General features: G+C 45.8%; 2 protein-coding genes across 3 annotated transcripts in view; both read left to right on the top strand.

Annotated features, from left to right (window-relative positions):
* PARL (presenilin associated rhomboid like) overlaps positions 1-18,493 on the top strand; it is a 48,636-nt gene extending 30,143 nt beyond the window's left edge. The window contains exons 7-11 of one of the 2 annotated variants that reach the window (XR_004299823.1): positions 1,422-1,492; positions 10,486-10,587; positions 10,727-10,824; positions 14,980-16,904; positions 17,501-18,493. Coding sequence is in view for 1 of the 2 variants with exons in the window: in XM_032407063.1 (XP_032262954.1) it covers positions 1,422-1,492; positions 10,486-10,587; positions 10,727-10,824; positions 14,980-15,091 (383 nt within the window). In the remaining variant the exon portion in view is untranslated. Of the gene's footprint in view, positions 1-1,421; positions 1,493-10,485; positions 10,588-10,726; positions 10,825-14,979; positions 16,905-17,500 lie in introns of those variants that run through there. The other variant, XM_032407063.1, reaches the window with a different exon arrangement.
* Positions 18,494-18,728: 235 nt separating this feature from the next.
* Positions 18,729-25,634, top strand: MAP6D1 (MAP6 domain containing 1). Its single transcript, XM_032407083.1, has 4 exons — positions 18,729-19,145; positions 24,002-24,119; positions 24,728-24,876; positions 25,555-25,634. Exons 1-3 carry the CDS (start codon positions 18,769-18,771, stop codon positions 24,806-24,808), a joined length of 576 nt encoding a protein of 191 aa, XP_032262974.1. The 5' UTR covers positions 18,729-18,768; the 3' UTR covers positions 24,809-24,876; positions 25,555-25,634.
* Positions 25,635-25,704: the final 70 nt, after the last annotated feature.

The following is a 25,704-nucleotide window of genomic DNA, read 5'->3' on the forward strand; positions in this document are numbered from 1 at the left end:
TTTTTTTAATAATCTCTATACCCAATATGCAGCTTGAACTCACAACCCTGAGATCAAGAGTCACATGCTCTCCCAGCTGAGCCAGCCAGACGCCCCTAAAAATCCCTTCATTTAAAAACAGTATATTTGGGGGCACCTGGGTGGCTCAGTCATTAAGCATCTGCCTTCGGCTCAGGTCATGATCCCAGGGTCCTGGGATCGAGCCCCGCATCGGGTTCCTTGCTCGGCGGGAAGCCTGCTTCTCCCTCTCCCACTCCTCTTGCTTGTGTTCCCTCTCTCGCTGTCTCTCTGTCAAATAAATAAAATCTTTAAAAAATAATAATAATAAAAATAAAAATAAAAACAGTATATTGGGGCACCTGGGTGGCTCAATTGGTTAAGCGCCTGCCTTCAGCTTAGGTCATGATTCCGGAGTCCTGGGATCAAGCCCTGTGGCAGGGAGTCTCCTTCCCTCCCTCTCCCTCTGCTTCCCTCCCTCCCCTCTGTGCCTCCCCCCGCCCATGCTCTCTCCCCGACTCATGCACTCTCACAGATAAATAAAATCTTTTAAAAAATAAAATAAATAAAATAAAATACAGTATATCTGGGAATCATACTGTAGTGTGAAAAAAAGCACTTGAGAGCCTGAAGTCAGAAGACCTAGTTTTTTTAGATCCTATTTCTGCTACTCGCTGTGTGATGTTGCAGAAAAGACTATACACCTCTCTGAGGATAATGATACTCTCTCATGACAAGGGGTTGTAGAAAGGATTAAATAGAAGCGTCTACCACAAGGCCCAGAATGGGTGCTGATTTTAATCAGTTTTAATTAAATATCCATGCATCTGGTCCCTCAAAACTAGAAACTGAGCAACATCTTTGGCCTGTGACAGAAGTGTGTAGTTCTTTCCCCAAGCACTAGTTGTATTGTTGTAGGTACAAACAGGTCTTTTTCAGGTGTCATTAATTCCTGCTCTCTAGGAAGTTGTTTTTAAAAATGAGCCATATTCAGCTTAGATAACATTGGAGCCAAAGGGACTTGTAAAAGATCATCTAGTCTAGATCTGCAGCAGAGTCACTTGGCAAGCTGAGTAAAATATAGATTCCCTGGTCCCACTCCAGAGAATCTGATTTTAGTGTTTGGAGTGTAGCCCAGAGGATTCCCAGACAGTTGGTGGGTTTGGAACTAGTCTCTTTCATGTTATAGATGAGAAAAATGAGAACTGAGAAGTAAAGTGAATGACCTTATGTCAGTAAGTAAGTTGTACAGTTGGTCAAACTTTTTCTTACAAATATCTGAAGTGATAGTTAGGTATTCATGCCTGCACCTTGTACTGACCCAGGCAGAAATCTGACACTGTTAGTCTCTGTGGGGTGGAGATCAGAAATGGAAACCATTTTTATACTTCACTAAAATTATCAAAATGTGACTTATTTCCCAGGTGTTATTTCCAATTTTGTCAGTTATGTATGTAAAGTCGCCACAGGAAGATATGGACCATCGCTTGGTGCAGTAAGTATTTCTAATGTAAATTTTCTTAATTTAGTTTTTAACTTCATTTTGACATAATTTTAGGCTTACAGAAAAGTTGCATAATTATTACAATGACTTCTATATACCCTTTTCCCTACTGTTAAGTACAGAACCACAGTAAAATTATCAAAGCCAGGAAATTAACATTTGAAACAATACTACTAACTAATCTGTATCTAATTTAGAATTCATACGTTTGTAGAGCCTTGTAAACTTCAGGCTATAGCTTTTAACTGTTGGTCATTTATATATACTTACTGGAAAAGTACAAATCAAGAGTAGTCAGAACAGTTGGGTGTCCAATCCCCAAAACCAGAGAGCCTAATCTAGCATTGGAAAATTGAAAATAATTACAGATTTGATTCTGGTACTATATCCTTCTGTTTAGTCACTATTTATAGAGTGTCTGCTACGCAGATTAGACTAGTAGGCACAGTACTAGAGACTGGGGATACAGCCAGTGAGCAAGATGATCATAATTCCTGTCTTTAGGCATTATGTTCTGGATGCTTAAAAACAAAAATACAAAAAACAAAAAAGCGCAAATGTGTTTTTTGAGTTTAATGGCAGATTTCTAGGCACATAGAAATCTTTGCATAACATTTCTTTAAAGACTACACATTCATTTTGTACATATTTAAGTGCAAATCACTTAAATGCATTCATATAGGGGATTTCATATTTAAAGAAACTTCTTGAAGGTTCATTTTTAGAAAAAGAATTCTTAGGTAATCATCCCATAATGTGTGTGTTCCTCAGATTTGTGTGTACTTAATTTCTCAGTGAGACCTATATCTTCTCCTATCACCTACTTGATTTCTTAAGCACCCCTTTTTCCCTGCATGGAATGTTTTATATATAAAATTTGGTGCTGGTATAATTTACATATTTCAAATCCTATCCTTTGCCTCAGTCACCAACTAAGCATCTGTTATGTGAAGGCAGTGAAGACCACTGGGGTGAATCATAAATGGACTCTGACTTTGGTTGGGGAAAAAACATTATACACATACATAATACACACCAAAAGGGCTGAGTGATCTCTAGAGGAGTTTGGGTGTCCTAAGAGTGAGGAGACATTTCTCATTAACTGAGGGGATCTGGGAGGGCTTTTTTTTTTTTTTTTTTAAGATTTATTTATTTACTTTGGAAAAAGAGCAAGGTGGGGGGAGGGGGAGAATCCTCAAGCAGACTTTTTAGTGAGTGCAAAGCCCGATACGGGCTTAATCCCACAACCCCAAGATCATGACTTGAGCTGAAATCAAGAGTCGGGTGCCCAGCTAACTCAGCTACCCAGGTGCCCCGGGAGGGCATTTTGATGTGCCTTCAGACAAGTATTATTCTCATTTTACAGATAAGAAACTGAAGTCCAAGGTGAAAAGAGTGTGGCATATGATATTTGGAATTAGACTGGTTTGAATTCCAGCTCTGTCACTTACTTGTGATTTCTAGAACATATATTACTGAACCTCTTTGAACTTCAGCTTCTCTATATAAAATGGGGATAACACCTCTCTTTTGGATCTTCAGTACATGTGTTTAGAATGCTTAGCATAATAAGGAGCATGTACTAAGAATTGTGGAGTTCCTGTTAGTCATCAAAATTCTGTAGAGCCATGTCAGGATAAAATTATTGTCCCCAGTAATTAAAGAAAACAAAATCACCAGGAATAATGGCATTTTTAATGAGAAAGCTGGAAAAAAAATACTATTGACAAAGTTTTGTTTTGTCAATTAACATATTGGCATTAGGGAGCAAGAATACTGACTGGATTTTGGTAAGGGTTTTGTTTAGCTAGAGCTCTGTGTGTTCTGAATCTCACTTAAAAATTGTTTTTTAGTAGTTATTGGTAGGAAGCTTTTCTCTAGTGTGCTTTTCAAAAGTTTATTGTCTGTGAAATGTGACCCTTAATCTTGAGATGGCAAAGATCAATAAAATGTTCGTTGTAGGAAACAGCATTTGTTAAAATTTTAGAGGAATTTTTTTTAGTTGATGTTATAGCTTATCACAGGCCAAATTTGCTCACCAACGTTATGATAACTTACTGTAACTTCATTGATTAAAGTATCACTGATTTAATCTGTATATAAAGTGAATTCTTTGCTCAATTAGGAAAGTATCTTTAGTCTCTTCCTACAGGGTTGCAAGTAAAATAAAATGGTCACTAGAACAGATTCATTTGGAATTCCATTTTGATTTGTTTATAGTGTTTGGAGTGTATCTCTTTGTATAACTTTCTTAGTGGCTGCTCTAGGTATTGCAACATATATACATGACTATGTATACACACACACACACACACACACACACACACACACACATCACTTATCACAGTGTGCTGGTGGTGGTTGAGTGAAGTAAACCTTACCTCCATTTTCATCCCTGTATCTTCCTCAAATTATAATTGCCTTAAATATTTCCTCTGCGTACATTTAGAATATTGGCCACTGTTGTTATTATATGTGCTTCAACCACTAAGCATCATTTAGAAAATTCCAAGGGAGGAGAAAACTACTGTATTTATGCATAAGTTTTACTTTTTCCATTGTTCTTCTGCCCTGATGTTTCAAGATTTCTTCCATCTATCATTTTCTTTTTATTGAAGGAATTTCCTTTAGCCATTCTTTTAGGTAGGTCTGCTAGTGATAAATTCTCTCAGGTTTTTCTTTGAGAATGTCTGCCCCTTCATTTCTAAAGGATATTTTCACTGGATAAAAAATTCCAGGCTGAAATTTCTTTTGGCACACGAAAAATATTGTGCCACTTCTTTTTGGCCTCCATAGTCTCTGAAGAGAAATCCTTTGTTGTTCAAATAGCTTTTTGCCTATAGGTAAGGTGTTGCTGATCTCTTTGAAGATTTTTTTCTTTGTCTTGAGTTTTCAGAAGTTTGACCCTGTCTTGTCATGGATATCTTTGTGTTGATCTTGTTTGGGGTTTGCTTAGCTTCTTGAATCTAGAGTTTGTCTTTTGGAAATTTTCAGCCATTACTATTTCAAATACTTTTTCATCCTCACTCTTCCTCCCTCCTCTGGAACTCTGATGACATGATGTTAGATCACTTATAATTTCATGGGTCCCTGAAATTTGGTTAATTTTTTTCGGTCTTGTCTTTCTGTTGTCCAGACTGGGTAATTGCTATTCTGTTTCAAGTTCACTAATTATTTTCTTTGTCCTTTCCATTCTGCCTTGGCCCATTTATTGAGTGTTTTTATTTAGGGTACTATATTTTTCAGTTCTAAAGTTTACATTGTTCATGGCGTCTTCTGTTTCTTTGAGCTTTTCTATTTCTGTGCTATTTTTCACTCATTTCAAGCATGTTTGTAATTGCTCATTAAAGCATTTTTGTAATTGCTGTTTAAAAATGTTTGTCAGACAGGGCGCCTGAGTGGCTCAGTCGGTTGGGCAGCTGACTCTTGTTTTGGCTCAGGTCATGATCTCATGGGATGGGATCAAGCCCCGAGTGGCTCTGCGCTCAGCGAGGAGTCTGCTTGAGATCCTCTTCCTTTGCCCCCCCCCCCCGCCCCCGCTTGCACGCTCGCATGCTCTCTCTCTCTCTCTCTCTCAAATAAAATCTTAAAAAAGAACAAAATGTCAGACAATATCTGTATCATCTTGTTGGGGTCTATTGTCTTTTCTCATTCAACTTGAGATTTTTCTGGTTCTTGGTATGGTGAGTGATTTTTAAATGAAACCTGAACATTGGATATTATGAGACTTTGAATCTTATTTAAATCTACTGTTTATCAGGCTGCCCCCTCACACTGCTCTGATGAGGGGAAGGGATGTGTTGACCATTAGTGTCTGGTGAGGTGGAAGTAGTCCAGGTTTCCTACTCAGCCTCCTTTGACACCTAGGGGACAGGGCTCTTGTTACTAAAGGGCAGGACTGGGAGTTCTGGGAGTTCAGTCTCCTTGTAGACCTCTCCTGGCTGGGAGGAACAGGGCCTTGTTACTGCTGCCCACATGACTTCCACTCACACTACCCTGTCGACAGTATTAGGATGCCGGGTTGCAGTCTGCAAGGGTAGAAGTCTAGGCTCTCCCCTCAGCCTTTGTTGATAGGGATTGGGCCGCAGCTAGTTCTTTTGTTTGGCTGGTGTAGAGTGGTTATTATCTAAAAGTTGATTGTCTTGCTAGGCTACCCTTTCTTGGTCCTTTGGCTACAGAGAGCATTTTAGGGTGTGGGGATGGACCCATTTTGTCTCAGTTCTTTGATGTTTCCAGGTGATGAGGTTCTCCAGAGCCAAGTCTGAGTTATGTGAGGCCAAAAGAAAACCCACGGGACTCACCACTGTGTCATTCCTTGGATCCCAGGGTTCCTTGCTGGTCTGCTTTCTTCTCTCAGCCTTTTAGAGTCTTCTTATTTTGTTTTACATGTTTGTTTTACATGTAATGCCAGGGTTTTTAGCTGTACTCACTAGCTTGTGGAAACACAAAGCCCCTTAGAGCAAATTCATTTAAAATTCATCGTGCAAAAAAAGTCACACGTGAACAATTATGTTATGAAGATTATATGGATAAAGAATTGTTTATGAAAATTTACTTATGAAACAAAAAATTATATGCACATCTTAATTGCAAGTACATAATCAGTGTATGTTTTACATTTAAGTCTGTGTTTCACTTTGAAAAGAACTGCAAAAGACTCTTGAACCACAGTCACCAGTTTTTAACATTTTGCCACATTTCACTACCATTTTCCCTATATATACATACTATTTTTTCTGAACTGTTTGCAAGTAGGTTGCATATATCATGCCCTTTTACCCCTAAATACTTCAGTGTATATTTCTAAGAATATGAATATTCTTGTATCTTTCCACAGTTCAGTTATCAAATTCAGGAAATTCAGTATTGATACAATACTTTAACTTCATTTATAGAACATATTCCAGTCTTTGTCAGTTGTCCCAATAATGTCTAGTAGCTATTTTTTCCCCCTCTAAGATCATGTATTGCATTTAGTGGTTATGTCTCTCTGGTCTTCTAAAAGCTGGAACATTTCCTTCCGCAGCCCTTTTTTTTTTTATTTTTATTGAAGTATAATTGACATAACATACTAGTTTCAGTGTACAACATAATGATTTGATATTTGTATATATTGCAAAATGATCACCACAGTAATTCTAGTTAACATAGTTAAGAGTAAGTCTGTTACCATTTATAGTTACACATATTTTTCCTTGCCATAAGAACTTTTAACATCTGTTCTCTCAGTAACTTTCACATATGCGGCACAGTAGTATTAACTGTGGTTGCCATGCTGTACATTACATCCCCATGACTTACCTGTTTTATAATTGGAAGTTTGTACCTTTTGACCCCCTTCACCCATTTTGGCTCTCCACATCCCAGACTCTGGCAGCCACCAGTCTGTTCTCTCCATACATGAGCTTGCTTTTTGTTTTTTTTTAAGATTCCATACATAAGTGAAATCATACGGTATTTTTCTTTCTCTGGCTTATTTCACTTAACATAATGCCCTTAAGGTCAATCCATGTTGTCACAAATGGCAAGGTTTCCTTCCTTCCTTCCTTCCTTCCTTCATGATTTTGTTATTTTAGAGCGTGCACGAGCAAGGGGAGGGGCAAAGCAGAGGGAGAGGGAGAGAATCCCAAGCAGATTCCATGCTAAGCCCAGAGCCCAGCACAGGGCTCAGTCTCACAACCCTGAGATCATGACCCAAGCTGAAATCATGAGTCAGACGCCCAACTGACCAAGCTACCCAGGCACCCCAAGATTTCCTTCTTTTTAATGGTTGAATAATATTTGTGTGTGTGTGTGTGTACACACCACGTTTTCTTCATCGATGGACACTTAGGTTGTTTCCCTATCTTAGCTATTGTAAATAACTCTAGTATGAACATGGGGATGCATATACCTTTTTGAGTTAGTGTCTCTGGATAAATACCCAGAAGTGGAGTTATTGGATCGTATGAAAATTCTGTTTTTAATTTTTTTAAACATTTTTTTAACGATTTAATTAATAATTTATTGAGACAGTGCACGAGCGAGGGGAGGAGCAAAGGGGGGGAGAGAGAGAGAGAGAGAGAATCTTAAGCAGACTCTGCTAAGCATGGAGCCCATAATGGGCTTGATCTCCAGACCCTGAGATCATGACCTGAGCTGAAATCAAGAGTCAGATGACCAACTGACTGAGTCACCCAGGTGCCCTTCTGTTTTTAATTTTTTGAGGAACTTCCATGCTGTTTTCCATAGTGGTTGCACCAATTTACAGTCCCATCAGTGGTGCATGAGGTTTCCTTTTTCTCCACATCCTTGTCAACACTTACTATTTTCTTTTTGATAATAGCCATTCTAACAAGTGTGAGGTGATACCTCATTGTGATTTTGATTTGCATTTCCCTGATAATTAGTGATATTGAGCACCTTTTCATGTGTCTGTTGACCATCTAAATGTCGTCTTTGGAAAAATGTCTGCAGATCTGCCCTTTTTAAATTGGATCGTGTTTTTTTGCTATTGAGTTACATGGTAATTCTTTATTTCAGAAATTAATCCCTTACCAGATATAATTTGCAAATATTTTCTCCCATTTGGAAGGTTCCCTTTCCATTTTGTTGATAGTTTCCTTTGCTGTACAGAAGGTTTTGGGTTTGTTGTAGTCCTACTTGTTGCTTTTGGTCAGCTTTTTTTTTTTTTTTTCCCCCATGTCATTAACAGTTTTGAACAATACAGGTCAGTTATTTAATAGAATGTCCATCAGTTGGGTTTGTCTGTTTCCTCATGATGAGATGCTGATGGTGTGTTTTTTGGTTGGAATGCTACACGAGTGGTGTTATGCCCTCGGGTACCACAACTGGAGACACATAATGCCCATTTGCCCCTTATTGTCCATTTATTGACTGGTTGTTACCAGCTTCTCTACTGTAAAGTTACTGTTTACCTTTTAAAATTAATGTGTAATTTGTGAGAAGGTGCTTTTGGGATTTATGTAAGTATCAGGATCTCGTTTGTCAACCTCCTCACCCCCCTTAAATAGCATCCATTGATTATTCTGGCTTGAATCAGTTTTTGCTCTGATGGTTGTTAAAAGAGTGAAGATGTACATCTCATTAGCTTTTCCTAATGTTAACATCTTCTATAACCATAACTTACCAAACTAAAAAATTAACATTGGTAAAGCATTGTTAAACTGCAGACTATATTTGGATTTCCAATTTTCCCACGATGTTCTTTTTTTTTGTTCCAGGATACTACATTGCATTTAATTATCATGTCTTTTTAGTATCCTCCAGTCTGTGATGGTTTCTCGGTCTTTCCTTGTCTTTCATGACCTTGATACTTTTGAAGAATAGTGGGAATATATTTTGTAGAATGTCCCTCATGGAAGTTTTATTATTATTTATTATATTTATTTTTTATTTTTTTAAAGACTTTTAAGTAATCTCTACACCTAACATGGGGCTTGAACTCAACCCTAAGATTGAGTCACATGCTCTACCAACTGAGTGAGCCAGGTGCCCCAGAGTTGTATTATTTTTAATAAGTGACTAGAACTGAGAACTTCGGCAGAAGAAGAGTGAAGTTAAAGCGCTGGCCTCCTTTGCTCTCTGCTTGGCCTCCAGCTGCACTCAGCTTCTTTGCATTTTTCCCCCTCACCGTACTCTCTGATCTCCAGGCTTGGTTCAAGCTGGTTTTCTGCCTGGAACACTCTTCTCATCTCCTCCCCTTCTAAAGATTGGCCAATGGCTGGTAACCCTTCCATGCAAAATTTGATGTCACTTACGACCCCTGAGCTTACATCAGCTCTCCCTTCCACGTGCTGCCATAGTATGCCCTTCTTCCCCATCATAGCTGATCATATTTTGTTTTTACTTCTGCCCCTCTGTAAGCTCCATTAAGGAAGGGACTGCTGGTTTTGTTCCCCTCTATACCCCCACCATCTAACATAGTGCCTGATACAAAGTAGGCCTCAAGTATTTGGATGAATGATTATCGTGAGATTTAATGTGAACTAGGGATTATGATCTACTTTTTCAAGTATTCTACCATTTAGAGGAAGTGGGAACATGTCTAACATTAAGAGTTTAGTTAAATTAGCATTATTTATCCAGAAGATATTTCATAGCCATTATACATTTAAGTTATGAATATTATATAGCAACCTGGAAAAACACATGATTTAAAAAAAATACAGCCATTATAATTTCAACTACAACAAGAATTTCAACTATAACAAGAAATGGTTGACTTATTGATCATAAGCTTGTGACATTTAGGGTTTTGTTTTTGTTTTTTGTTTTTGTTTTTAAAGTAAACTCTAGGCCCAACCTGGGGCTTGAACTCACAACCCTGAGATCAAGAGTTGCATGCTTTACTGACTGAGCCAGCCCCAGGCACCCTGACATTTAGATTTTTATTCTCTAATATGAGGTTGTTGGGAGAAGTGCTTCTCAGGCAGGCAGATGCATGTGTGTCCCTGGGAGGATGCTGTGATGGGTGGGTCATGCAGAGCCACGGGATAGACATGGCATGCTTTCCTGGAGCAGAACATTTGCTCAAAGGTTTTAAAGAAAATGGTTAGTTTTATTATGAAGTAGGGTGCAAATTTCATGTGATTTTTTTTTTTTTTTTTTTTTTTTTAAGATAAAGCATTATACTTGGAAGAAGTTCATGCATGTGGGTTTCTTTGGGCAAATTCATGTCACACTCTGGGTGAAGTGGCTTTGTGGAAATTTAAGAATTTCTTTTTAGTCATTAAATGAAACCCTGAAGTTCATTAAGCACTCACATGCTGGTGGTTGTACATCTCGTTCTGTCCAGATGGTTACCGTGCAGTGGACTTGCAGCCCCTTTGCCTGATATTTTCTGTGTTAATAACTGAAAGCTTTTAAGCTTTGTGCTCACCCTAGAAATGTGTGGCTTATAAATTTTGTGGAAAAAGCACTACTGTAGTCACTGCACAGTTGCACATTGAGAGTTTCACGTGTTCGCGTGTGTTCATTTGCAGTCAGGCGCGATCATGACCGTGCTTGCTGCTGTCTGCACGAAGATCCCGGAAGGGAGGCTCGCCATTATCTTCCTTCCAATGTTCACATTCACAGCAGGGAATGTGAGTATGTTTATGAAGTGAAGTACTGGGGACAGTAGTGATATTTTTACATTAACTGAATTCTTGCCCTTAAATTAGAAATGTCAATGCTGGAGGAATCAAAGTTGTACCAGTTCTGTTCTCTTTTGCTGGCTTTCAGGCCCTAAAAGCCATTATTGCCATGGATACAGCAGGAATGGTCCTGGGATGGAAATTTTTTGATCATGCGGCACATCTTGGGGGAGCGCTCTTTGGAATGTAAGTTTGAGCATAACTGATTGCTACGCTGCCTTCTTGGGTCCTCTCCCCCCGCCTACCTTAGGAAGGCAGAGCAAGGCCGTTAACTCTGGGATGGGAACAGGGGTAGTGGGGGGGGGTGGCGAGAAAACTTGCACATGGTTGGCTTTGGCCTGGCCCAGTTTCACCACGTGAGGTGGAAGGGGAAGAATAGCAGTCCTGCCCCAGCCTCAGTCATTTGTAGAGATGCTGTGCCTTTACCCTACCGTTCACCTCCGCTCACCCCAACTCGGGAGCTGTCAGGGTTCCTGGCCCCTATTGGGATACTGTTCCCCACCCGTAGTGTGCACTGCCCTCTCCTTTCCCTGCTCTCAGGCCTCCTCTCTCCTGCCACCACTCACCTCCCACCTCCCTGTCACCAGTGCTGGGCAGACACAGAGTGGACACTCTGCCTGGGACAAGTGTCCCGGTGTGTGCTATCTGAATAAATAGAGGCTGGGGATCATAAACCAGTGTTGACCACTTACTGGGCATCTGTTAGGTGGCAGGCTTTGAGCTAGTGGTTTCCATTCTACTCTTATTACTTCAATTTTACTGATGGGGAAACAGGCTCAGAAGTGATCTTCCCCAGGTCAGACAGCTAGGCGCAGAGCAAAGATTTAAACCCAGATCCAAAGTCCTTCCCACCTCCATCACACCATATTGAGTACAATAGCATAGTGTTCACAAGATCTTCCGTTTGTGCGTCACACAATGGAATTTTGCCTAAAACATAGTAGCGCTGGGGCGACTCTGTCACAACTTCCTCAGGACTCCTGGAGCCTGTCTGACCATGAGAGTCCCTTCAGCAGAGTCATTGTCTATATGATGTACTGGATCCCCTGTTGGACTATCTTTTCCTGCATAAATGTTGCTTTTTGTGGCACTTACTTGGTTTTTACTTTGTTTCATGACAATGGAAAACTGAAGTTTTTTAATTAAAAAAAAAAAGAAGAAAAATCTATTCTAAGTGGAGCAGTTTTGCCCAGTAGGCGGTGGAACTAAATGCCATTATGCCATTTATAATTTTCAGTGATGATTAAAGAATCGCATATGTGAGTTCTGGCTTTAACAGCAGCACATTATAAATAGTAGAAACTGACCTGATATTACAGTGTGAGAAACATAAAGACTTAGGAAAAAGGGTTCTGTTTTATGAACTCTAAATGTATCTCTCTGGATCCTCCCATGGCTACTTAAAGGATCTTCTCCCCAGCAGGTTTTTATTCTTCTGAACTATAATTAGATGACCTTTTCCATTCTGAAAATAATTGGATCAAATGTATTTTAAAGTACAGGATCTGAAAGGCAAAGGAATCCTTTGTCTTTGCTGTTTCTAATTTCAACTCCTTTCATTTACTCGATCTCAGTCATATCCAAAATTCATCTTTTCCAACATCTTTAATTCAATTAATAAAGCTAAAGATTTAGAAATCGGTACTGATGGTCAAGATTCCATTAGTGTCCTCCTGCATATTTCCTTGACTCTGTGTCCCTCACCTTGTACTTTTGCAATAGTAATCACTAACATATATTGAATATTTGCTGTGTGCCCAAGCTAAGAACTGATTTAATACTCTTAGATCCTGTGAGGTATTCCATTTTACAGAAAAGAAACTGCTTTATTTTATTTTATTGTTTCAAAGACTTTATTTATTTGGCAGAGAGAGACACAGCGAGAGAGGGAACACAAGCAGGGGGAGTGGGAGAGGGAGAAGCAGGCTTCCCGCTGAGCAGACAGCCCGATGCGGGGCCCGATCCCAGGACCCTGGGATCATGACCTGAGCCAAAGGCAGACGCTCAACGACTGAGCCACCCAGGCGCCCCAGAAACTGCTTTAAAGAAGGGAACTATTGGAAGTCACACAGCTAGTCCTTGCAGAGCTGAGTTTCAGAGTGAGCACTGGGCTGTGCAGCTGCTGCAAAACAAACCAAAAACACCACATCAAAACTTAGAAATTGGTCACTTTAAAGTGTCTTCCTAATTTTAATTTAGCCAAATGACCAATTATATTTGAACTTCCAAGTATAATCAGAACAGTTTACCTGTAATATTAAAGTATTTGACTCTCTGCTTGAAATAAGAGGGTTACAAAGATTTGGGAAGGCACTTTATAAATGGAGAGCTCCTGACAAGTGATTCATTTCTTGCAAGAGTTTTACAATTGCATTTGAATCTTAGGTGATCCTTTTTCTCTTGTTCTGAGTTCACCATAAAATTTGACTAAGCCCAAAAGAATTTTGTAACATGCTTTTTAATTTGCATGTTTTTTTAATGTCTTTTTCCTTTCTGTAAATTTATTATTTTTCAACATTTTAATGGTGACTAGTTTCATGACCATTTAAAAACTATAGTGAATGTTAAGATTCAAGTACTTTAAAAAAGATTCAATACTTTATAATAAACATTCAGAACATGAAAATTGAAACATTAAACTGATATTTTGATACTAATCTAAGCCATTTATTTATTATTATTTTTAAATAGTTTTATTTATTTATTTATTTGACAGCACAAGCAGGCAGAGCAGCGGGCAGAGGGAGAGGGAGAAGCAGGCTTCCCGCCGAGCAGGGAGCCCTATGCGGGACTCGATCCTAGGCCCTGGGATCATGACCGAACCAAGGGCAGCCTCTTAACCCAACTGAGCCACCCAGGCGCCCCAAATCTAAGCCATTTAAATAGAGCATTTTTTCAGTTAGGTGTCTGGGGAGATGCAAAGATTAACACAGTCTGGTCTCTGCCTCAGGGAACATGAAATCTGTTTGGGCAAACCAGGGCAAAAATAAAGGTTTCAGTCATAGCAGCTTTCAATAACAGCCATTCCAAATCAACCCCACCTCCTCCAGGAAGCCCTCCCAGCTTTCCCCCAGCCCAGGAGAGGAGGTGGTAGAGGTGCCCCTGAGTTCTGCTAAGACTGTGCCTCCCTCAGGTAGAGCTTCTGGGCTTGTAGTACCTAGGCCTATGGGCTTCTAAAGGCAGGCCCTGCTCATTGGTCACTCAGCTGTGTGTTCCTCAACTTAGATGCTCACGAGGTGCTGCCGTGGTGGTGAGGGCACAGCTTTCAGAGTCAGACTTCGGTCCTGGTGTCCTTTCTGGTGATCCCTAGTTGTGCAGCTTTGGGCAGGGTAAATTACTAAGCCTCTCGGTGCTTCAGCTTCCTCAGCTCATTGCTTCAGGCTGCTTTTAGGCAGTTTTAAACAGCAGAATGGGGATTGGAACTCTATTTTATTTTAAAAGATGGGCAGCATTTGGATCAGCAGATGACCCTTTGTGTAGCAGGTGGAAGACGAGGAGAAGCATTTAAACTATTGAAGCCCATTAGGGTGCCTGGGTGGCTCAGTTGGTTAAGTGTCTGCCTTCGGCTCAGGTCCTGATCCCAGGGTCCTGGGATTGAACCCCGTGTGCTCAGTGGGGAGTCTGCTTCTCCCTCTGCCCCTCCCCCTACTTGTGCTCTCTCATGCTCTCTCAAATAAAATCTTTTTAAAAAAAAGCTATTGAAGCCATCATTAGTGACCTCGAATGCTGACTTTTTTTTTTTTTAAGATTTTATTTATTCATTTGAGACACAGAGATAGAGAGCATGAGCAAGGAGAGAGGCAGAGGGAGAGGGAGAGGCAGGCTCCCAGCCGAACCAGGAGCCCATTGCGGGGCTCGATCCCAGGACCCTGGGACCATGACCTGAGCCGAAGGCAGACGCCCAACCATCTGAGCCACCCAGGCGCCCCGAATGCTGACATTTCTTACATTTAATGTAGTAAAGAGAGACCAGGCTTAGAATCTGTCTGACCTTCAGGTGAGTCCTTGACCGACCACTTAGAAGCTGTTAGTCCCTGAGCAAATTTTCTCTGAGACTTGGTTTCCTCGTGTCTTAATGGGGAGGGAGTTGATGCTTAATTGCAGTGGTGAATCAACAGTAGTGTGTGCCGTACATAGTCCGTCCCACTTCGGCCTTTCACATACTCCATATTAAAGGTGAATCATTGATCTACATCAAATAAATTAATCAGCTATTTAATAAGATAGTAAATGACCATGGCATTCAATTTTTTAAATGTCAACTTGGTATCATCATGGTACTTAACATTTGTATGTCATACTGTTTGAATGTTGAACCTGGTTTGTTTTTCTTTTCCCCAGATGGTATATTACTTACGGTCATGAACTCATTTGGAAGAACAGGGAGCCTCTAGTGAAAATTTGGCATGAAATGAGGACTAACAGCCCCAAAAAAGGAGGCGGCTCTAAGTAAAACTGGGATTGGATGAGACTGGTGCGTGTGGCCCCTGCTGCCTGGAGAGCCCCAGGAACACGTCGGCCCTGGAGCGACCACATCTTTGCTCCTACCTGGAAGACACCCGGCATCTAGCTTTCCCAGTATTTTAAACTCTGTCCCCAGTACATGTCTTATTAGAAAGTGAATTATGACAAAGTTGTGAAATAAAGGTTTCTATCTCTAGTTTGTATACAGAGGGTGTGTATCCCTTTTGAAGAGCACTAATGCTGCCCTGGAATCTTGTTGTTAGTTGTTATATTTGATGTAGTTGGAGCCGTGAACTCGGCGGGAGTGCACAGGGAAAGACCTGAGACTCAGAGATGCTTGTTTTTGTACTTTGGCCTTCTTCCATCTCTGCTTACCCACCTACCCCTTTCTTCGGTTGGTTGGCAGGTAAAAAAAAAAAAAAAAAAAAGGTGTCTTCTGTCTGGCGTGAACTGAAATAACAGCTGTAGTATTTTCTAAATTTTCCCAAGAAAGGTAATGTTTTCCGGCAGTGAGTGGCATATACAAAAAGCTATTTTTAGGCTTTGCTTTCTAGATTAAAATTGTAGCTTGTAGCTAATTTAAGAGTTAGAAGGAAATATCTTGGATAAATTCAGACTTGAATCTGAGCCTAATTGCATCTTATATTTGAAAACGTACATTCTTTGAAGCATCATGCTGAACTAGACAGTGGTCATCGGAACAGCTTCCCTGTAGAATTCTTGTTTGCCCTCATGATTGAAAATTATTTCCAAGAAATGCATGTTGAGAACTTAATAGTATTTGTTGAGATGATTTATAGGAGAGTTTCAGTGTTCGGTGGCCTCAAGAGGTAATGCTGGTTCTTGCACCTGGAGAGGAATGCAGCCATCTGTCTTGGAGGGGGTCGGGCTTCATGGAAAGGAGCGAGTTGTGCCTACCTCACAGTGCTGAGCTGAATGACAGCATGTCCCCGCACGTAGGAATTGTCTAGGATTTGACGGTTCTTCATATTCTTTTTCCCCAGATCTTCTCTAGTGTGAAATACCAGTTATTCTTTCCAGGCAGAGAGGATTCTATCCTAGACTAATGTCACTTCCAGGAGAGAGGTGTTTTGTTTGTATTGTTGTTTTTTAACCTAGCCCTCATCTTGCTGGTAAGGAACCAGGGTGGTTGTGTGTGGGAACTGCTGTGCTTTGACATTTTTGAATATATTAAGCTAACAACCCCGTGATACACAGATGAGGCAAGAAGCATTTCTCAGAGATGGGATGGGAGGCTGAGATCACATAGACATTCCGTATGGAGTCCAAAATGAAATTTATGTCTTGCTGTGGGCAGACTAGGAACGCAGGCCAGGAGGACATGTTTTCCTGCTTTGTGATGGTTAGGGAGGGAGCATTTAGAAGGTCAAGTCCCCAAATCACTTCTCCGTCCATAACATCCCTCAGTGCTGGCACCTTTGAACAGGCAAGTGCCATTCTCCCCGTGAGAGGCCTTGTGAAGGTTCAGAGCCCAGCCCTGGAAGCACGAGCCTTACCGTCTGTAGCTGTGGCAGTTGTCCCTACTCTTTGCCCACTAGGGTGTTTTCTCACTGTGGCTTCTCTGCTGACACTTGAGCCCCCCAAGGCCATGGTCTGCCCGGCTCGTGTGTCTCTCGGCCTGTGCCGTCTCTACCGGCCTGTTCAGTGTGGTGCCCCCAGGAATGCAGCGGTCTCCTCTCGCTCCACCTCCCTTGGCTTCAGTTATCTTCATGAGGATGGCTTCTGAGCTCTGGGCCCATGGACTGTCTCTGTCCTCAGTACGTGCATCTACTGCAGGCCAGGTATGGCTTCAGGTGCCGGGACCCCACTGCATAGGCACCTCAACTGTCACTCCTAGCTTAAGGAGTGACCTCACCAGCTGGAAGCCACAAACTTGGGAGCCATTCTAGATTTCTTTCTCATTTCTAGAATCCAGTGCCCCTACCATTCCCCGCGCCTGCGCCTTAGTTCAGCCCCTTGTCTCTGACCTGGACTGTTGAGACTATTCTCCAGCTGGTCTCTAAAATTTCCTTGTGTGTCTTCATACGGTCACAGCTGAAAACACTTCAGTCATTCCCTATTGCCTTCCATGAAAAACTTTTAAATTTAGTGTGGCTCCCGAGGCTCTCCGTGATCCAGCCTCTGATGCCTTTGGCTGAACCTCCCAACCCCCTACCCTGCATTTCCACCCTGACCCAACTACTCTCCCTCATTACGGGCGCCCCCCCCCCCGCCCCCCGCCCACTTCACTTGCTTTATCCAGTTCTGTTGCGCCGACTACACTGAACCTCCTGGAGTCCCCCAGCATTATTCCAGGTGCACAGTAAGTGCTCTTTGTTGCTTAATGAATGAAGAAATAAAAAGAGCTACCTTTTTTTTTTTTTTCTTTTTCCTGCAGGATGGAGTATTGTAGTCACCAAATGTCCCAAGTGGCTAACCCAGGGCCCTGGAGCACGGAAGTCACACACAGTTTGCCGGGCCCAGGGAGAGCAGGTGTGTAACCTCCCAGTGTCTTCCCGGTGTGCCCCTCTCCTGCTGCCTCCTGGGCCATGGCCTGGCCAGGGCAGCTCTCTGTCACTTTGCTATGACTGGAAGCTGAGAGGGGATGGTGTGGGAGAGGAATCTGTACCCTGACTGGCCAGGGCTGCACTGCAGTTTTCTCCTCTAAGATGCAGACTGGAGACCGTCCAAGTATATGCTGGAGATGGAGCTCTGGGTAATTAATGCTGTTTCAGTAGTGTGATTAATTAGTCCTTGGTCTGCAGTGCACATTGAGGGCATGTGTCAAATACTCAGGAAGTCTTTTGAGTGTGGCCAGGGAGTTGTTTCTGATGCCCTGTCATGCATTAAACAGACTGACCTTTAGCCTGGAGGATTACCCAAACTTTGCAGTAAAAAAAGAATGCATGCACAGGAGGGGAGGGAATTTTTGTAACGCAATGGCTAAAGATTTGTCGGCAGCTTTATAACGCCAAGTCCTCTCTTGCCATGCTTTAAAATGAGGGATTTTTAGAACCCAGGGAAAGGTCAGTTGAGGGCTAATGCCAGTTCTCAATGAAAACCGGATTGGTTGTTACAAATTCAGCATCGTAAAGGCAAATAGTGACTCACTGGCTGATTCAAACACGTGTCCTCCGGAAGCATGGCCCCGGGTCTGCCCAGCGATCCTCCGCATCGCGGCACCTCCGCTCCCGGCGCGGAGCAGCCTAAGCTCAAATGCGGCAGCCCCGGCCGCTCTACGAGCCCCAACACCCTGGCAGCGGCGGCCTGCGCCCACGCCGGCCCGGGACCATCAGCGACGGCATCGCTGCCAGCCGGTTCTCGCTCTCGGCGAAACCAGGTCCGATTTAGAAAATAGCATTAAAGGAACTTTGGATTAAATTATGAAACCTTCAAGCTGGACACTAGTGACTGCCTGCAGGCGTTTCCGGGGGCCTCCGGGGCCCCCGCCCTCCCCCACCCACCTCCCCGCCTCTGCGCCCGCCCGCGCGCACGACCCCGGGCCAAGCCGGCCCGGCCCCGAGCCCTCCCCCTCCCCGGACGGCCTCCCCCAGGCCAGGGGGCGGCGCTGCGGCGGCGCGGGGAGGGCCGCGGGGGCGGGGACGCCGGGCGGGGGCGGTGCGGCCCGGAGCGCCGGGAGCGGAGCGGCGGGCACCGGGGGCCGGCATGGCGTGGCCCTGCATCAGCCGCCTCTGCTGCCTGGCGCGGCGCTGGAACCAGCTGGACCGCTCCGACGTGGCAGTGCCGCTGACCCTGCACAGCTACTCGGACCTCGAGAGCGAGGAGCCGGGCCCAGGCGGCGCCGCTTCCCGCAGGGGCCCGTCCCCTGCAGGCGCCCGGGACCCCGGCCGGGACGTGCCGCTCACTCAGTACCAGCGGGACTTCGGCGTGTGGACGGCGCCCGCGGGGCCCAGAGATGCTTCGCAGGGGCGCGGGTCCGGTGCGGGCGGCCGCAGGAACAAGCCCCCCGCGGCCCCTGGCCGGGGTGTCTACGTGCTCCCCATCGGCGACGCGGACTCGGCTGCGGTAACCACGTCTTACAGGTATGGGGCTTCGGGCAGGGGAGCGCGTCGAGTCGGGACCCCGTGGTAGGAGGAAACGGAGGCCGTGAACCATGAGGACCAGCTTGGTGGGGAGGGAGAAGGCACCTGGAGCCTCCATCCCACAGCACTTGGAGAGCTGTAGGCGGCCTCGGAGGTCCTCCCCTTTGGTCCCCGGGCACTGCGAGGTGTCGCCTTCGCTGTTCCCTGACCAGCCTCAGAGTGAATGAGTGAGCACCTCTGCTGCTGACAGGGAGCTCACTACCTTGCTCACAGCCCCCTCCCCTCTCCCCCTCTGGGGCAGCCCTACCAGAAAGCCCTGCCTTCAACTGAGTTAAAATCGGCTTTAACTTCCACCAGGTGGGCTAGCGAAAGGCAGGGTGCGTGCAGGCCAACTGCCAGAGCTCCCCCTGCCTGGTGCCCTCCGTGGAGGCATTGGTGGTGAGGACCAGCCAGGGCTCCCAGTGGATGGCCCCCTGGGGATCTTGCCAAGTGACTGAGCTCTACGGGTCCACCCTGCCCCCACCTTAGCTCTGGCCCTGGGACGACCAACTGAGGGCTTTCTTCTTTGTCTTATTACAAAAGTAATATAAACTCACTGTAGAAAAACTGGAAATTACAACAAATTAATTCCTTTAACCTCACCCAAACTGGTAGTTCTTTCTAATCCTTAACCCTTGAGTCCATATCCATTTGTAATTCTTATAGGTTTAGATTCTGTATACATTTTTCCATCAATTTTGGATTTTTGCATGTTACTAGATATTTTTTTTACAACACGAATTTTAGTAGATGTGCCGTGTTCTATCCTAGGGATATACATTTGTCCATATATTGATATATATGTCCAATTATTAATCTGTCATTATTGAATATTTAGGATGTTTCTAATTTGGGACCATTAAAAACACTTCTTTTGATCCAGTACTTCATTTCCAGGAGTTTTCCTTGCAAGTATCCTTGAATGTGGGGTGGGAGTTAAGGAATATAAGGTATGTTGCAACACTGTACTGCAGAAGCTGGAAACAATCCCACCGGCCTACTGATGTAGCTGGTTAATTATAGCTCTACCATAGGATGGGCTACTGGGAGGCCTACGATGTACTCATAGCGGAAGGTCTGAAGATCTTGGATGGGTACGTGTCAAAAAAACAAAATGCAGAACAGTGTGTCTGCTGTTTGTGTTTTTAAAAGGGGGTATTGATATACACGTATCTGCTCCAATAAGCACAGATATCTCTGGATGGATGTGTGGAAACACAGGAAGCTTTGGGGAGAGGAAGGGGGTGGGGAGGGAGGGATGCTGCCGGGGTGGAAGGGCACTGACTGACTTCTCACCCTCTAAAGAACTGTTTTTTTTAAACATGTACACGTGTTACCTTTACAAAAACACATTTTTAAGGGAAAAAATAATTTCTGTGATGAGCATCTTATAGCTAGCCGTCTTTGCACGTATCAGTTTCTTTAGAAATTCTGACTTGTGGAATTAGAGCAAAAAGGTATGAACTTTCCCCCTCAGTTTTATTATTTTTAAAATCAACTGTATTAAGGTAGGATTTCCATAGAGTAATTATCAAGACATGTAGAAGGTTCCATCTCCCCAGGGCTTCCTTCATGGGCATGCAGTTTTTCAGGAACCTGACGGGGAAAGGTAGTTGCAGGATGGGTCTTGTGTCCACTGATGCATGCTCAAGCTGGGCTGCCAAAACGCACAGGGGAACGTCAGCGGGCAGGGCCACCACCGAGCCCAGCTGGGGCCTCACCCCGCCGCGGAGGGTTCGGGCTGTTGCGAGCCGGCGGGGAGCCAGCTGGAGGGGCCTGAATGGGGAGAGGTCCGCAAGGCCCGAGGGCCTGGGTGTGCGGTACCTTCAAATGACTGATGTTCAGGGCCAGGAGCAGGACCAGAGGCAGAGCCCGCGCAGAGCTAGCTTCAGCTCAGGGAAGGAAGAGCTTTCTAGTAATTCCAGTGGACTGATGATGAAGTGAGTGGCCTCCGGGGTGAGGCTGAGCTCCTCCTCACTGGTAATGTTCAAGCAAAGGCGGGGCTTTTAGAAGCGGCCCCTCACTTGTGTTGAGCAGATGGCGGCTTTGAACGTCTCGCTGGGTCTTCCCAGCTCCAATGATACTAAAAGTACAAGTTGTTATTCTCTGCTTACCAAGTACCAGAAGCCAGGCTCAGGACTTCCCATAGATTATCTCCCTAAGACCTCACCCCCTAAGATGCTGCTGCCTCTGAATCCCTTTGTTTCTTTTTCTTTTTTTTCTTTTTTTTTTTTAGATTATTTATTTGACAGACACAGCGAGAGAGGGAACAGAAGCAGGTGGAGTGGGAGAGGGAGAAGCAGGCCTCCCGTGGAGCGGGGAGCCCGATGCGGGGCTCGATCCCAGGCCCTTGGGACCATGACCTGAGCCGAAGGCAGACACTTAACCAGCTGAGCCACCCAGGCGCCCCAACCCCCTCGTTTCTTGAGCTGTGTCCTGCAGTGGTGGAAAGCTACGGCCAGGAGCTGGGACTCACTGGAGCTCTTGTTTCCTGGGGTATAAACTTGGCGGGTCACTTGGCCTCTCTGACCCTTTCCTCATCTGTAAAACAGAAAGAGCCAGAGCTTGACTCCCTGGGTCCCCACACCCCCAACTCTGGCCTAGAACCCAGGACCGCTGCTGAACTTGGCTCCGCCAACCCCATGCCAGCTGACCTCTGGGACCCCTCACCTCCCAGCTCTAGGACTTGACGCGGGAAACTCCATTCTGACTCCTTGTAGGACGCATGTTATCTGAGCGAACTGATTGCAGAGATTCACAAAACAAAAATGAACAGATCCAGGAAACCCAAAGTCACTGGAGTCCTTGTGGCCGCTCGCCAGTCCCCGCTCGTCTCGTGAAAACTGACCGGCCTCACTTGCTTGGCCAGATGGGCGCAGCGGCTCTTGCTCTCGCAGCCGGCCCAGGTCTCTCCTGAGCAGCTCCCAGAGCCTCCCCTCTGGAATTCTCTAGGTGTCATTCAGCACCTTTGGCCCAGGTTCTAGTTCCACTCATTCTAGAAGACCTCCTTCCTCAGTCACCTTTCTCTTTCCTTCCTGGGTAGGCAGGGAAGACCACTGAAGTGCCCGGCACCAAGGTTCATCCTAACCTCCTGCACGTGGGTCAGTAGCCCTCTTCATGAGGAAGCTGAGGCTCAGAGAAATGAAGGGATTTGAAGCCTTGAGGACCTAGGGCGCTCGGCATTGCCATGGGTGGCCCCTGGCCCTCGGTGGGACTGTCACCCTCAGGGTCCAGCTGAGGCCCAGGCCAGGCGGACAGGAGAGCCTGCTTGGTCAGGGGAGGTACCTGGTGTATGTGGCTTGCCCTGTGTTTTTCTTATCCTCTTTGCCAGAGCCATAAATCTGCCCTCCTCCTCTCCCTGGCAGTCACCGGGTCCTGCTCATTCTAGGTCTGAGGTTCCTTCTCCATCCCCACTGCAGTCTTCCCTCACTGGTCTCCGGCACCAGCCCTGCCCCAGGAGCGGCCAGGGGCATCGCTCTAGCTCCTGGCTCTGGTCGCTTTCTGTGCTGGGACCCCTGTGGCCACCCTGGGGTGACAGGCTTGGGCTGCCAGGCCCAAGGCTCAGCTCAGTTTGGGGACAGAAGGGCACGCCCAGGGGAGGACCTGCTTCCTCAGGAGAAACAGAATGGCAGATGGCTCAGGCAGCTGGTCCTTGGAACCTTGCAGCTTCAGAAGCACAAGTGATCTGCTCGGGCCCTGGCCCAGCTCGCCTCCTGGCACCCCCGAGTGCCGACCACAGACAGACACAGCTGCTCCCTACCCCAGCAGCCAGCCCAGTGGGGCCCAGCTGGGCTGCTCTCAAGGACAGAAGGCAGCTTTGTTGACCCCTGGGCCTGAAACCCAGCCAGGACTGTGGGTGGGAGGAGACCAGAATGGGTCCAGCCCACATGTGGGCGCTGCCCCTGGCCAGCCGGGCACTTCTCCACAGAACACTGCCTGGGCCAGGTGCTCCTAGGGACACAGGTCTCCGCCTTCCTGAGCTCACTGTCTAGCACGGGGGGTGATAGAATTAAAAGAAATAGGTCTTATTTTGTGTGCAGAATTGAGGAATTAAATCCTTGTCAAAACATGTACTCTGAGGGGCGCCTGGGTGACTCAGTCAAGCGTCCGACTCTTGATTTCAGCTCAGGTCATGATCTCAAGGTCATGGGATCGAGCCCCGAGCCCCGCCCAGCGGGGAGTTCAGCCAGGAATCTGCTTGAGATTCTCTCTCCCTCTGCCTCCTCCCCGTCTAAGAGAATACATACATAAATCTAAAAAAAAAAAAAAAGCACTCTGAGAACACGGAGCTGGTTTGTGCCCGCCTTGGCTCTTCTGTCTAGGGAGTCAGCCGCCCCCCACCCCTCCCCTCCCGCATCCAGGCAGGAGCGCCTGTGTGCGCGGTGCCCTGCAGAAGCCAGACCGGCTTGTGGTTTGAGAGTTACTACAATCTGTTGTTTTGTAGGAGTTCTTAAGACCAGTTATTAAAAAGTAAACCTAATACTGAACCTTATTTCTCCTCAGTTGTAACCAGCACCTCCTATGGATGTAAAGGCCACCAGTGACCTGGTCTGGAAGTGACCAACCTGCACTGGTTCTGGGTGTCTCGGGCCCCTTAGAGTGGCCTGGAGACAAAATGGGGATCATCGAAGGAAGGGCTGGGACTTGGTTTCCAATGCCCAGCACATACCACGTGCTCACTTCTAGATCCAAAGCAGGATTTTAGCAGTGGAGATTGGCCAGGACATTCCAAGAAGCACAGGACAATGGTGGCGGCCCCTGAAGTCAGGAGGGATGACTGACCCTGAGCCAGGTGGTGACCGTGTTCTCTCTTCCAGACAGGAGTTCCAGGCCTGGACCGGAGTGAAGCCGCCGAGATCCACAAAGGCAAGAGCCACCACAGTCCTCACAACCCACAGCTCCGGATGGGACAGCAGCCCTGGGGGCGGCTTCCAGGTCAGCCTGAAGCGGGCGCCGCAGGGCCAGGGGCCGGGCTCCCGGCTGCAGAGGGTGTGGGAGCAGAGGCCCTTTTTCCAGGCTAGGGACTAGGAGTCAGGTTTTGATGATGCAAAATGGCATGAGGGCCGAGGACAGCAGCATCTGAGCACCCAGTCTTCCCTCAGCTGACAGCAGGGGGGGGGGGGGGGGGGGCATCGCGTCTCCCTAGTGCTGGCTTTCTGGCGAGCAAGGTGTCCCTTTCCCTCCTAAATCCCAATCTTACCCTTGACCGCTGAGCACTCATGATGAGCCTTCCACGTCCCTGGCATTTGTGTCAGAGAGAAGTTGGAAAGGAGGTTGGGACTGTTCAGCTTCCTGATTCCACCCAGAGGGGGCATCCGGGAGCAGAACGGAAGGTCCAGGTGCTGTATTTGACCTACTAATGCGGTGACCCCGCCCCCTGCAGTTTCCCCCACGGACCCTTCAGGTCAGCATTTTCAACTCTTGGAGGACAAAGAGGAGGAGAGGAGGCAGGAATTTTCTTCCTGGAGCTGGGGGCTGGAGGTGGTGGGGAGGGAGTGTTGAGGGAAAGGCACACTGATACGGGGCCACATTTCATTTTTCAGGCCCCTGAGGGGAGGAAGAAGTTCACTCCTAACCCATCAGCCATCTTTCAGGCTTCAGCTCCCCGGATCCTCAATGTGTGACCGGCCACAGCGGAGTCAGAACCCACTGCCTCCAAGATGGGGCTGTCCTCGGCCACTCAGGGACTGGGGTGAGATCCTGGGACTGGCCCTCTGCTGTCTGAGGGGAAGGGCCGTCTTGCCGTGGGCGCCACTCCTCCCCAGCTGCCCCCCGGGCTGTGGGCCTGGCGCAGAGGGACACTGGCACCACCTAGCTCCGCTTCGGGCCTGAACCATCCTCTTGTTCCTCGACGACTGTACGGAAGGCTTCAGATCTTTTTTTAATTGCCTCTTTTGGCCACCCTTCAGTTTTTAAATCTGAAGAACTTAAGGATCAATTCTGTTGTAAACTGAATTGGTCTGTGCCGGCTGAGGAATATGGACATGACAGGTGCTTGGAAGAACCAGTAATGTCCACTTGGTTTTTTTCCCAGGCTGCATGAGAACTTTGTAACCTATGGTAACCCAAGGGACTGTCCTTGGGGATGCCTACAAATGGCCCCACGCATTCAGGTTGAAGAAATCTTGGGTTATCTCCTGCACGTGACTCATGGTGATGCTGAGTAACTAGGATGTCATTTCCAAAAGGAACAGAGTATCAATCAGGGTTTCAATTTCAAAGACATAATTTGGGGCCCAGGTGACCCTATCCTTATGTTTTAACAAAAGGCTTCGTGTGAGAAGTGCTTTAAGTACTGAATGAATGACATTGACCTTGTAGGTTTCTGAGCTCCACATTTTATTACTAATTCCAGTTTTTTCCCTTACAGTTGACGACTAGAAGGGAACACCATACACACTGGCAAAGAACTGGGAGCTTTTCTGGGACGAAGTGGCATTAGCCTCATTCCCTGAAAGACTTTAGCCCGTTCTCTACACCTAGATGACTCCCACCCTACTCCCTCACTTACAGTGGGGCG

The sequence above is a fragment of the Phoca vitulina genome, unplaced genomic scaffold (genome assembly GCF_004348235.1).
Source record: "Phoca vitulina isolate PV1807 unplaced genomic scaffold, GSC_HSeal_1.0 scaffold8, whole genome shotgun sequence".
Taxonomy (NCBI): domain Eukaryota; kingdom Metazoa; phylum Chordata; class Mammalia; order Carnivora; family Phocidae; genus Phoca; species Phoca vitulina.

Bases quoted from the DNA above. Each gene is read 5' to 3' on its own strand.
- MAP6D1 (XM_032407083.1), top strand. From the start codon at position 18,769: ATGGCGTGGCCCTGCATCAGCCGCCTCTGCTGCCTGGCGCGGCGCTGG. The intron at 19,146-24,001 runs GTATGGGGCTTC...TCTCTCTTCCAG, and splicing joins GCGGTAACCACGTCTTACAG to ACAGGAGTTCCAGGCCTGGA. The intron at 24,120-24,727 runs GTCAGCCTGAAG...TTCATTTTTCAG, and splicing joins GCCCTGGGGGCGGCTTCCAG to GCCCCTGAGGGGAGGAAGAA.